The sequence below is a fragment of the Cotesia glomerata genome, unplaced genomic scaffold (assembly GCF_020080835.1).
Source record: "Cotesia glomerata isolate CgM1 unplaced genomic scaffold, MPM_Cglom_v2.3 scaffold_34, whole genome shotgun sequence".
In the NCBI taxonomy this organism is placed as follows: domain Eukaryota; kingdom Metazoa; phylum Arthropoda; class Insecta; order Hymenoptera; family Braconidae; genus Cotesia; species Cotesia glomerata.
Window position 1 is genome coordinate 21,282 of NW_025403951.1, and position 12,719 is coordinate 34,000.

Consider the following 12,719-nt stretch of genomic DNA (forward strand, 5'->3'; position numbering starts at 1 on the left):
CCATCAGAATTGCGTGATTGTAAATGGTCTACCAAGCCCTGATACTATTCAGCCCGCAATTTCTTTTGATTGAATTTGCAATAATTCAATCTGTCTTTTTCGATCTTTACATAACTATCGACAATCCACTGTTGCGTTAATCGACGTCCCATGAGAAATACATTGAAATCGTCCCTAATTGCTAATTTATATTTATAATAATCCGCACGAGTTACAGTTCTATTAGTTTTAATCTTATACGGTATCGACTTGTGCCAACCTTGATTGCCATGTGGATAGAAAAGAGGATAAACCCAAGGTTCAGTGTTTGGATCCATAGTACTTAGATATTGGAAGGTTTTGGTAGTTTTATTTTGAATGGTAACATACGAATCGGGAATTTCACCGTCTGCCGTAGTTGAAAACACCGCAGCAACTTCATTTACTCTCTGGAAATTATAACGTCGCACATCCATACCAGGTTTAAGAGTAAAGAGTAAATTTAATTCAGGTTCAATTACTTGTCCATCTGAATTATTTGTTGAATTATCTTGCAATACATCTTTCATCATCTGATATGACTGTGCGAAGATGTTATATTGTCGCAGTGTTAAATCAATTTCCTGTAAAAGATCTACATCACAACCAACATTTCTCTCAGATCTATACTGCGCTGATTCAGTTGGATCTATGATAAACAATTGTCCATAACTGGGAGATTCATTTGAGGATGGATATAATGATGTATTCACTTGATAATAAATTTGTCCTTGTATTTTAAAACAATACGGTCCAGATCTTTGAGATGAAAAATTGGTCAAATTTGCATTAAAAGACGCGAATGAAAATGAACTATTGAAATTCCTAATGCGTTCGAAAAAATTTTTTGACTTTGTATGATTTCCTAAAAATAAAGATTTTAATAATTCCGGAAATTCTGGATGTGGTTCTAAGACTACTTCCCCATGACGACAGCAGTTATTAAAAGAATTGTGTTTATTAGCTACTTTTTCGGCAACAAAATGTTTCGCATTACAATGACGACATTTTACATTCATTTGACCTATGTAATATTCTTGTGTACTATTAATGTTGTTATTCATTTGCCATGGTTGAGCATTTCCGTTGAAATTTTCGGTTGTTGGAATCGTACTGTCAGAATATTCGTTCGGCATGCTATAATTATGATCAAATTGACGATATTGTGTGGACGTAGATTCCGGACATGACCTTTCACAATAATCATGATCAGAGCTAAAATATTGATTAGGAAAATCTTCAGATGGTAAAGGAGATGAATTTGTAGCCGCAAAAGACATACGAGCCGTATTACAATTTAATATTGAAGAAGAACAGTAATCATGGTCAAAAGTTTGAAAGCGGTATTCGGTAGTTGTAGGTAATGATGAATTAACCGATGAATAAGAATTTTTTTGTGATGGAGATTCCGATGGTAATGAAGCATCGTGAATAGTAACGTTGTTTTCAGGATCATTTTCTATAAATGTAAATGAAGACGATGAATTATTAGATGTTCCCGGATTATTTATTAAATTGTGAACGAAATCGTAAGAAGTGGGACTTAAAGGGCGGTTTACAGTTTCTAAAGTTCTTACATCTGCGCTTTCTATATTGATAGCAATATTTGTTGTTGTAAGACGATCTGAAAATGGAACATCGTTGACGTTTGGATTTTGTAACTGAATGTTCGCGACTCTTCGATGACGTATTCTTTCCTTTTCTTGTTCACGCCGACTTTTTTTTATACACTCTCCTTCAGCTGCTGTACGCATAATTTTTCTGCGACCCATTGCTATTCGAAAGCTATCAATAAGAAGGAAAAAGGTGATTAATATCGTCTTTGTTGACAAAAGATGTCAGTTGTATATTGAATTAATAAGCACAAGAAAATTTCCCAAAGATTTATTTTTTTAATTTTTATTCACAATACAATGTTTACATAAGATAATTATTAAAACAGTGTTGGAAATCAAATTACTGTACTTTGAATTTATAAAAGCTCTATGAACTCCAGAAAAACAATATCAAAAAAATACAATTACATATTAAATGCTTAATTAAAAATAGATAAGTCAAAAATAATTCTTTATATTCAAGAATAAAAACTCTTTTAAAATAATATAAAATATTAAAAAACTGATATATTGTTATTGACTTGACACAACGATTTAATGTAAATAAATTTCGTGAATTGTTGGAACCCAATTTAGATCGTTCAATAATTGATTTTATATAGTTTATATTTTATGGTCTTTTGTCTTGTTTGTTTTTACTTTTGCTTTTGTTTCTGTTAATTCGTTATTAGTTTATATATCTGTTTACTATTTACCAATTAATAAATTGTTTAATAGTATAAGTTTTTTCTTTTGATTATGGTTTTATTATTTTCTCCAGTTTTAATCTTGGTTATGGTTATGGTTATGGTTATGGTTATTTTTATGGTTTTGGTTTTGGTTTTGAAATTGCTTTGTGTTTTAGATTATACTTTGTTTTCGGTTAATGTAAATGGTTCAACTTCTTTCTTCTGATTGTAATTTGCGATTCCAATTAGGGTTCTTTAAACGACGTTATGTATGTATGGTTGGTGTCCGAGGTTAGCTGAACCTAAAATAAAAAAAATTAAATAAATGTAATGAAAATAGAAATTATACATTGAAGAAAACTTTTTTTAATAATATTATTTACCTCGGGGTTTGTTGGTCTAATTTTCTCTACGTAGTAATTTAAGGCTGATACTTTACGTGGTAAACAACTTATAATTATTGATGAAAATACTGTGTGACAGTATGATAATTGTTTATAACTGTTATACGATGAGGCTAAACAGACGTCCTGTGGAACACAAAGAAATTATTAAAAATGTTCAATCAATGGAAAGAACGATAATATTAATATTGCGGATTATCAACGTGTATTACGAATAAAGAAATACGAATACTTACACACACACGAGAACTTCATAATTATTAAACAATTTGTCGGTTGCCAAATAAAATAGGTTAATCGAAACAACGAAGCAATAAGATGCACGGCTAAAAACAACAAATTCACTGGGTATTATACAACTTGATCTAATTATTTAAACAATTTAATGACAGCATTATCATCAGCTATGGATAGGTATTAAATAATGGCGTATTGTTATTTTTTTCGACTTACTAATTATTGACTATAAGATTCCTCTACAGAGAGCCTTTCGATAAGAATTACATTATTGTTTCATGTGTATGATGCCTTAAACTTAATCTTACAGTAAATACCTAAGTGACACTGGCGACTAAAGAATTATTTTTATTATTTTTTAATAAACAAATCGTTTATTCTTATTTGCTCGTCAATAATTATTGTTTGTTTGATTCTTTTACTATCTTTATATTGTTATTTGATTTTGTTTCCTATCTAATGAATTTAATGACTTTTAATATTCACGACGCATGCGCAAATTAATTTAGTCACATTACAGTGCTATCGCCTTCTAAATATTGATAATACGAGGAGTTTAACAAAAATAAGAACAATGAAGAATCCATAATAACTAAATAATATTTTTATGAATATTATTATTATTTTTATTGTTGACCAACTCTTCGTACATTCTATATTTTAAAGGCGACAGCACCGGAGTGTAATAAAATCAACTTGCGCATGCGTCATGATTATATAAAAGTGTTTAAATTTGATAAGAAACAAAATTAAAGAGAAGTTAAGTGAATGAAACAACTTGACAAACAACGAACGAACCGAAAGAAAAGTACAATGAGGACGTGAAGATAATGAAAGACCGAAAACGACCGAAAAAATTTTAGAATAAAAGTTGCCCGAAATTTACTATCAAAAAAAATGTAATTGATAATTTTTTGCTAGGATCAATGGGAAAGCCATAATTTCAACATTTCGATTCTCGTAATTGGTTAAAGTTTCGATTGTTAAGGAAAAACCTTAAACTATAAATTTATGTCAAAATATCGGTCGTATGAAAAAATTTTTCGAATAAAAGATGTCCAAAATTTAATTTTCTAAGAAAAAGGTACTTATAATTTTTTGCCAGGACCAATAGAAAAGCCCTGAATTCAATATTTTGATTCTCGTAATCAGCTAAAACTTCATTTGTTAAGAAAAGACTTTAAACTTCAAAATTATGTCAAAATATCGGCTGTATGAAAAAATTTTTGGAATAGAAGATGTCCAAAATGTAATTTTCTAACAAAAAAAGCACTTATAATTTTTTGCTAGGACCAATAGAAAAGCCCTAAATTCAACATTTTGATTCTCGTAATCAGCTAAAGCTTCACTGGTTGAGAAAAGACCTTAAACTTCAAATTTGTGTCAAAACATCAGTCGTATGAAAAAATTTTTAGAATGAAAGATGTCAAAAATTCAATTTTCTAAAGAAAAGGTACTTATAATTTTTTGCCAGGACCAATAGAAAAGCCCTCAATTCAACATTTTGATTCTCGTAATCAGCTGAAGCTTCAGTCGTTGAGAGAAGACCTTAAACTTCAAATTTATGTTAAAATATCGGTCGTATCAAAAAATTTTTCGACTAAAAGATGTCCAAAATTTAATTTTCTAAAAAAAAAGGTACTTATAATTTTTTGCTAGGACCAATAAAAAAGCCCTAAATTCAATATTTTGATTCCCATAATCAGCTAAAGCTTCACTGGTTCAGAAAAGACCTCAAACTCCAAATTTATGTCAAAATATCAGTCGTATGAAAAAATTTTTGAAATAAAAGATTTCCAAAATTCAATTTTCTAAAAAAAAGGTACTAATAATTTTTTGCCAGGACCAATAAAAAAGCCCTAAATTCAACATTTTGATTCTCGTAATCAGCCGAAGCTTCACTCGTTGAGAGAAGACCTTAAACTTCAAATTTATGTTAAAATATCGGTCGTATTAAAAAATTTTTTGAATAAAAGATGTCTAAAATTTAATGTTCTAAAAAAAAGTTACTTATAATTTTTCGCAAGGACCAATAGAAAAGCCCTAAATTCAACATTTTGATTCTCGTAATCAGCTAAAGCTTTATTTGTTAAGAAAAGCCCTTAAACTTCAAATTTATGTTAAAATATCAGTCGTGTGAAAAAAATTTTTGAATAAAAGATGTTCAAATTTTTATTTTCTAACAAAAAAGTTACTTATAATTTTTTGCTAGGACCAATAGAAAAGCCCTGAATTCGATATTTTAATTCTCGTAATCAGCTAAAGCTTCACTGGTTAAGAAAAGCCCTTAAACTTTAAATTTATGTCAAAATTTCAGTCGTATGAAAAAATTTTTCGAATAAAAGATGTCGAAAATTTAATTTTCTAAAAAAAAGGTACTCATAATTTTTTGCTAGGACCAATAGAAAAGCCCTAAATTCAAAATTTTGATGCTCGTAATCAGCTAAAGCTTCATTTGTTAAGAAAAGACTTTAAACTTCAAAATTATGTCAAAATATCGGTTGTATGAAAAAATTTTTGGAATAGAAGATGTCCAAATTTTTATTTTCTAACAAAAAAGTTACTTATAATTTTTTGCTAGGACCAATAAAAAAGCCCTAAATTCAAAATTTTGATGCTCGTAATCAGCTAAAGCTTCACTTGATAAAAAAATACCTTAAACTTCAAACTTATGTCAAATTATCAGTCGTATGAAAAAATTTTTAGAATAAAAGATTTCCAAAATTTAATTTTCTAAAAAAAAGGTACTCATAATTTTTTGCTAGGACCAATAGAAAAGCCCTAAATTCAAAATTTTGACGCTCGTAATCAGCTAAAGCTTCACTTGTTAAGAGAAGACCTCAAACTTTAAATTTATGTCAAAATATCAGTCGTATGAAAAAATTTTTGGAATAAAAAATGCCTTAAATTAAATTTCTTACAAAAATGTTTACAGTTATTTTTATTTCAAAGGTTTTTTATTGTTTGTATTTTGTTGAACGACAATTGTGAACATTATCCGCCACACATACAAATAACGTTAAATAAATTATTACTTATTAATAGGTAACCTGATATTAATTACTTGTACATACATAATTTATATTGATTAATGACGTAGATTTCTTAATTAGTATTATAATTTTATCACTATACTCTCTGATAAAAAAAATGGATTGAAAAGTATTCAAAAGTTTTGAAAATTATTGAATCTATGCAAACTGTATATCTATATTGTATGTATATATAAATATACAGTTTGCATAGGTTCAATACTTTTGAATATTTTTCAATCCATTTTTTTAATCAGGGCTGTATCATATCTTCATTGTTTTTCTTATCAATTAACAAATAGCCTAATCAGTCGTCGTACAACTATAGCTTAAATCTAGTTTATATTTCCTTCTACTATTGATTGGAAATTATTAATACTCAGGTCACTTTAGGTTTCAATTATAATTATCATCACAATAAATGGAGACGAACTCCGTATTCTTTTTATCAGGTTAACCAAAAAATAATTGTTATCAGTTTAAGCATAAAAAATAATATAAAGGAAACGAAGTGCGAAGAAACTATGTTTCGATACTATAAAAATAATTAAAAATTGTTAATCATGCATAAGCAATTCCGCCAGTTTTGGAATTTTCCGTGAAAGAACAAAAATAGTGAAAAAAAAGAAACTTTTTGTAGCCCAATCTACGATATATAAATGTCATTAAAAAAGTTAAATGATTAAAAAATTTATAAAAGAAAAAAAAAGTATAAGTCGGTAAGCCGCGTGGAGTTTTGGATTTATTCCATCTTCTTGGCAAGCTTTGCCTTTTCCAAAACCTCAGAATCAAAATCGCCTCTTCTCTTGCTAGGAGGACGTCGGCCCATCGGACTCAGTACATCAGAAGACAATACCGCGACTTCCTCGCAAATTTTAACATCGGCCATTGACTCCACAGTCAGATAAGGCGGTCCAGCTAATGAAAAATGAAGTAGAATAAATGAGAATCAATATAAAATAGATTAAATAGGACAATACAATATAATAAAGGTATAAAAAAAGCATAAATCGATGAATAATCTTACTGGTATTAGTAGTAACAACTCCAACGACTTGGAGGAAAGTCCCCCGTGGGATTCGAGTAGATAAGGCATCGAAATTTTTGATTCGGACCGGCAGTTTGGTTTCACCGTCAACAATAACACCGGCACCGGTCGTTGTCCCATATGATTTGATGGGATCAAATTCCTGCTTCAAATAACCTTGGGCACCTGGTTGTTGCAGAAAAAAATTGATTAATATAGGTCAAGATTGCAAAAAAAAAATGGTACAAACTCAGAAACAGATGGTCGAAATTTAATATTATAAAAAAAAGGGTACTTCTAATTTTTTGCTAGGACCAATAGAAAAGCCCAATATTCAACATTTTGATTCTCGTAATCAGCTGAAGCTTTACTCGTTGAGAAAAGACCTTAAACTTCAAATGTATGTCAAAATATCGGTCGTTTTAAAAAATTTTTCGACTAAAAGATGTCCAAAATTTAATTTTCTAAAAAAAAAGGTACTTATAATTTTTTGCTAGGACCAATAAAAAAGCCCTAAATTCAATATTTTGATTCCCGTAATCAGCTAAAGCTTCACTGGTTCAGAAAAGACCTTAAACTTCAAATTTATGTCAAAATATCGGTCGTTTTAAAAAATTTTTCGAATAAAAGATTTCCAAAATTTAATGTTCTAAAAAAAAGGTAGTTATAATTTTTTGCTAGGACCAATAGAAAAGCCCGAAATTCAAAATTTTGATGCTCGTATTCAGCTAAAGCTTCACTTGTTAAGAAAATACCTTAAACTTCAAATTTATGTCAAATTATCAGTCGTATGAAAAAATTTTTGGATTAAAAGATTACCAGAATTCAATTTTCTAAAAAAAAGGTATTCATAATTTTTTGCTAGGACCAATAGAAAAGCCCTAAATTCAATATTTTGATTCTCGTAATCAGCTAAAGCTTCACTGGTTAAGAAAAAACCTTAAACTTCAAATTCATGTCAAAATATCAGTCGTATGAAAGAATTTTTGAACGAAAGATGTCAAAAATTCAATTTTCTAAAAAAAAGGTACTGATAATTTTTTGCTAGGACCAATGAAAAAGCCGTAAATTTAATATTTTGATTCTCGTAATCAGCTAAAGCTTCACTTGTTAAAAAAAGACCTTAAACTTCAAATTGATGTCAAAATATAAGCCGCAAGAAAAATCTTTCAGAATAAAAGTTTTCCAAAATTTAATTTTTTGCAGAAAAAGTCATTTATTGGATTGAGCTAGGATAATAATCAAAATTAAAAACTTACGGACTGTCGCTTCTAGTTCTTTATAATATATTAGTGGCATATCCAGAATCTGGACTGGTATAGCTTGGCGGACATACTTTTCTTCAAAAAAGGTAATTTTTGTTGCTGTTGTGATGTATAGCTCTAAGGGTTCTATACGGTGCATCGGATTATTAAATTGTGGATTCCCGACCGTTACTTTAGCGCGTTTCAGCTCAATAATCTGAAATTAATTAAAAAAATTTCAAATTATTTATATGGTGAAAAAATAATTAATAACTATAGATTTACAGTTCCGTCATGAATTAGCGGTGAGTTTTTTGTGGCATCTGCCCCCCAGAACACTACACGCACACGTTTTTGCGCCGCGCTATTGATGATGATCTTGTAAAGCGGAACAGGCTTTGCCAACGGATATTTCGCTGATGTTACCAACTTTGTTCCCTCAATCGCATCCACGTATCCTTTTAGCTCACTGAAAATAAAAAAAACAAATTAAATCAATAAAATTTTTTTACACTAATTATTCATTATTTATTTATATTAAAATTAAAAAATACTTACACACTATCGTCTCCGGCTACCCATTCGTCAATTTCCTCGTCATCCGTAAAGGACGCAATAATTGATTGCAAAGACATGGTTCGATTTAATCAATTTCTGCTTGCACGTTTTAAACTAATAGTAATATTCAGATTCCGCTTGCACGTTTTAAAGTAATAATCAGATTAGATTCTGCTTGCACGTTTCAAACTAATAATATTCAGATTCCGCTTGCACGTTTTAAAGTAATAATCGGATTAGATTCTGCTTGCACGTTTTAAACTAATAATCAGATTCTGCCTGCACGTTTTAAACTAATAAATCAGAATCAGATCGATGACGATGTAACGAGCGATATTGCTCCGTCGGCGTATTCAGGGGAAAGAAAGCATCGGGTCATAGTACAAGCAAGCAAAGGTGCCGCTGTGTCGTTCTACGTTTCTATTGGCTCCTATTCTACATTTCTATTGGCTTACATAATTCTCTAGGAAAAATGCCCAAAGTCCCCAGATCTTTAGTGTCACTACAGCACCCTAAATACGTAAGTATGAACTATTCAATGCTCTCTCAAAAGTTACTTCATGTCCAAAATATCTCCTATATATTAAAATTAAATGACAACTTTTTTTTCAATACTACCTCCACGTATTCCATGCCACTTATATTTTTATATTTTATTTTTTTAATTCTAACAAAAATTCTTTTATCCTCTTGCTTATTATTTTTCGATATATCGATTACTACCAACTTCGATTATAAACTTTCAGCTTTAACACTTCAACGCTCATAGCTCCAGCGTCAAAACTAAACATTTTTTAGTTTTGACGCTAAAATTTATGCAGATGGCACTTTTGTCGAAATCGTACCACGTGATCAGGTTTGACGCTGAAAATCCGCGTCAAGCGTCAGCATGAAATTGCACCTTAATGTGTTTATTGTTTATTATTATACAATTTTACAATGCGAGTGCAACCTTAAGTATAAAACATGAAGGTGCACTCTTATGTGCATGTACAGCGCATGTATACATGTATTTACATGTAGAATACAATCTTACGATGCAAGTGCAACCTTAAGTATAAAACATAAAGGTGAACTGTTATGTACATGTACATGTTTATTTACATGTAAAAAATCATTTGTATATATTTTTGTGTCGTTTGTGTATAGTATAATTACTTTTAACCAATCAGATTACGAATAGTTTGCAACACATATTTGTTATACATTTCATGTAAAATTTATAATAGGATTTGTTATAATCATAAAAAAATGAATTATCGCGCTAAATTTTTCTTTCAAATACTATAAAAATATAAAAAAATGGTCTATCGTTTTTTAAGCAAAAACATTTTTTTATATTTTTTATTTAATTATAAAAATTCTGATGCTTCGATCTTGCGTTTTTTTTTTCGTATTTGCTTAAAAAACGATAGAAAACCATTTTTGGATATTTTTATAGTATATATAAGAAAAATTTAGCACTAAAATTCATTTCTTTTATATCAAATCGTTTATTTAAAAAACGAATAAAAAATTGATATAAAAATTTTTTTTGTCATATTCATACAGAGCAATAAAAATGAGGATTTCAAAGAAAGAAAAAATAGTTTCTTAATATTTATGTTGACTTGCAAAAAAAATTGTTAACTGACAAATGCGATTTTAGCAATAAAAATATTTTTTAAAATAAAGATTTTTATCTTAAAAATCATTATTCTGATTATTAATTATATTTCCAAAAAAAAATTTTCAATGGCGGTTTTTTACCATGTAAATATACCGTGTATTCACTGTTAATTTACAGTTTTAATACTGTGTATGCACACCGTTTACTCACTGTTAATTTACAGTTTAGATACGGTATAACAATCGTATAATCACAGTTTATCAACCGTTAACGAATGGAACAAATAAACGGCGAGTAAACAGTTTATAAACGGTGCTTAAACGGTGTTATCACGGATACGGTTTATAAACGGTAAATAAACGGTTCGCTCGAGGTTGCAAGGGTAGTAATAATTATTATTACATTTCATTGCTTTTTTCGCTGTGAAATTGAAAAAAATTATTTCTTATTCAGCAGGTCTTTTCTGCAACTTTTCGTTAATAACTAACAAAATGCGCTACGAATTCTGTTCATTACGGTGTTTTGATATCTTCGAGCTCAAAAATGTAGATTGAATACTATTTTGGAGTCAAAGATTAAACCCTTACGCGCTTTTAAGGTCTTCGAGCTCTAAAACTCGGTAGATTATTGATAAAACGCTTTTTTTTTAATTTTCAAAAGTTATTTGTTATTTATTATTAACGTTTTTTTATAATATTCAATCGATTTTAATAATACCTAACTAATTAACCAGCATTGATATTAAATGATAAAAAAATCATTCATAAATAGAAATTTTTTATGTGGCCTGACGTAGCGTGCTAAACAATTGTAAACATAATTTCTATATCATTGTTTTAATAATAAAAAATATATTTCTGTTTCTGTATTTTTTAAACGGAATAGAAAATGGTAATTATTTAGTTTTGTGGTCGCTCTTTTGCTCATAAAATCAATATGATAAAATTTTACCAATTAATGATTTATACTTTTTAAAAATTTATAAGTGTATAAGTTTATTAAAAAGTAGAATAATTAAAGAAATATTAATTCTTTGATTAAAAGAAAAATTTATTTTATTTAATAAAACCCGACATTAAAAAAAAAAATTTTTTTTTTAATAGAAACTTTGGACTAATTTTATAGTTTGTATCATAATTCCACTATAAAATATATTGATTAAAAAAGAAAAATCAGGAAAACAGTTGACTCTGAAGGCTATCCCTGCAACTTTTCGCTAATTCCATACCTAGGCGCTTAAAATTGCACTTACAATGTTTTTGAGCTCTTCGAGCTCAAAAGTCTGATAGAAGTTTCATAGAACACTATTTTTTGAATTTTCAAACCACAATAACTTTTGAGTAAATTAACCGATTTTCACGTGGTTGGCGGCATACAACACAGTTTTTTCAGTCTCATAAAAAATCTTAAAGTTTGAATTGATTGAACGAGGAATTCTGGAGTTATTCCGAAAAAACATATATATCACTTCTTTCGATAGTATTAGGCCTATCAGTGAATATTCTTACAAAGTAAATACATCAAATTTTCAAAGCATATACCCTTTATCAAGTCATATCAGATGAGATTAAACCATATCAGAACCTATCAAAACATCATACGGGCATATCAAATTATACCAAGCCTGATATAGTCATGTAAGACCTGATATGGCCAATTTCCATATCAGGCCGTATCAGCTCATATCAGGAGATATTAAAAATTATATATGGTATCAGACCATATGAAGCCTGATATAATTATATCAAAAAATTTGATACAGCCATATACAGACATATCAGGTTGGACCAGAACATTTTTTCACGGGTTTCATGTCGATCTCAAAGTGAGATACATACTATTATATGGCTCACATATGAAATCCCGTAAAGTTTTCGCATAAAATGATTCGAAATTCATAAGCAAATTGTAAAGTTATCATAAAAAAAGTAATTACAGTGTGTAAATAGTGTAAACACCACTGATAATCACCATATATACATTGTGTATACACCATCGATACACCGTGTATTCACCACTAACACACACACACAATGTATACATTGTGTGGGTATCATATTTTTACCACTAACAACCACCGTCGAAGCATTGTGTATCTAACAAGTATACACCGTGTACCAATAGCACAAATACATAGTGTATACATCGTATATACACCGAAGACTCAAGGTCTTAAGATAATGTATGAGCACACAGTATACACAGTATACATACAAATACAGCAGGTTCAGAGCCGCCAGGATAAACTATATTCTTAGACAGTTCAAGTAAACTTTTTTCTCGGTCAACTGGATAAGTAATCCAAA

The 12,719-nt window shown here is 29.3% G+C and overlaps 2 protein-coding genes and 1 long non-coding RNA gene across 4 annotated transcripts; all 3 read right to left on the reverse strand.

The window, feature by feature from the left end:
• Positions 1 to 44: 44 nt before the first annotated feature.
• LOC123274430 lies at positions 45 to 1,790 on the reverse strand. The gene has a single exon (XM_044742036.1). It carries the CDS (start codon positions 1,788 to 1,790, stop codon positions 45 to 47), a length of 1,746 nt encoding a protein of 581 aa, XP_044597971.1.
• A 369-nt stretch (positions 1,791 to 2,159) lies between these two features.
• LOC123274425 lies at positions 2,160 to 3,349 on the reverse strand. 2 transcript variants are annotated; one of them, XR_006511513.1, is made up of 4 exons: positions 3,160 to 3,349; positions 2,943 to 3,032; positions 2,686 to 2,832; positions 2,160 to 2,604 (listed from the first exon to the last, which is right to left on the reverse strand). It is a non-coding gene; the product is annotated as an uncharacterized LOC123274425 (long non-coding RNA). The 2 variants fall into 2 exon arrangements; XR_006511512.1 differs by having other exon boundaries at positions 2,943 to 3,349.
• Positions 3,350 to 6,392: 3,043 nt separating this feature from the next.
• Positions 6,393 to 9,178, reverse strand: LOC123274424. Its single transcript, XM_044742030.1, has 5 exons — positions 8,805 to 9,178; positions 8,532 to 8,715; positions 8,262 to 8,463; positions 7,003 to 7,188; positions 6,393 to 6,893 (listed from the first exon to the last, which is right to left on the reverse strand). The coding sequence occupies exons 1-5, from the start codon at positions 8,879 to 8,881 to the stop codon at positions 6,718 to 6,720; spliced, it is 825 nt and encodes a 274-aa protein (XP_044597965.1). The 5' UTR covers positions 8,882 to 9,178; the 3' UTR covers positions 6,393 to 6,717.
• Between the last annotated feature and the right edge of the window lie 3,541 nt (positions 9,179 to 12,719).

Coding starts and splice junctions, on each gene's coding strand:
- LOC123274424 (XM_044742030.1), bottom strand. CDS start 8,881: ATGTCTTTGCAATCAATTATTGCGTCCTTTACGGATGACGAGGAAATT. Junction 8,464..8,531: donor CGCTAATTCATGACGGAACT/GTAAATCTATAG, acceptor AATTAATTTCAG/ATTATTGAGCTGAAACGCGC. Junction 6,894..7,002: donor AGTTGTTACTACTAATACCA/GTAAGATTATTC, acceptor ATTTTTCATTAG/CTGGACCGCCTTATCTGACT.
- LOC123274430 (XM_044742036.1), bottom strand. CDS start 1,790: ATGGGTCGCAGAAAAATTATGCGTACAGCAGCTGAAGGAGAGTGTATA.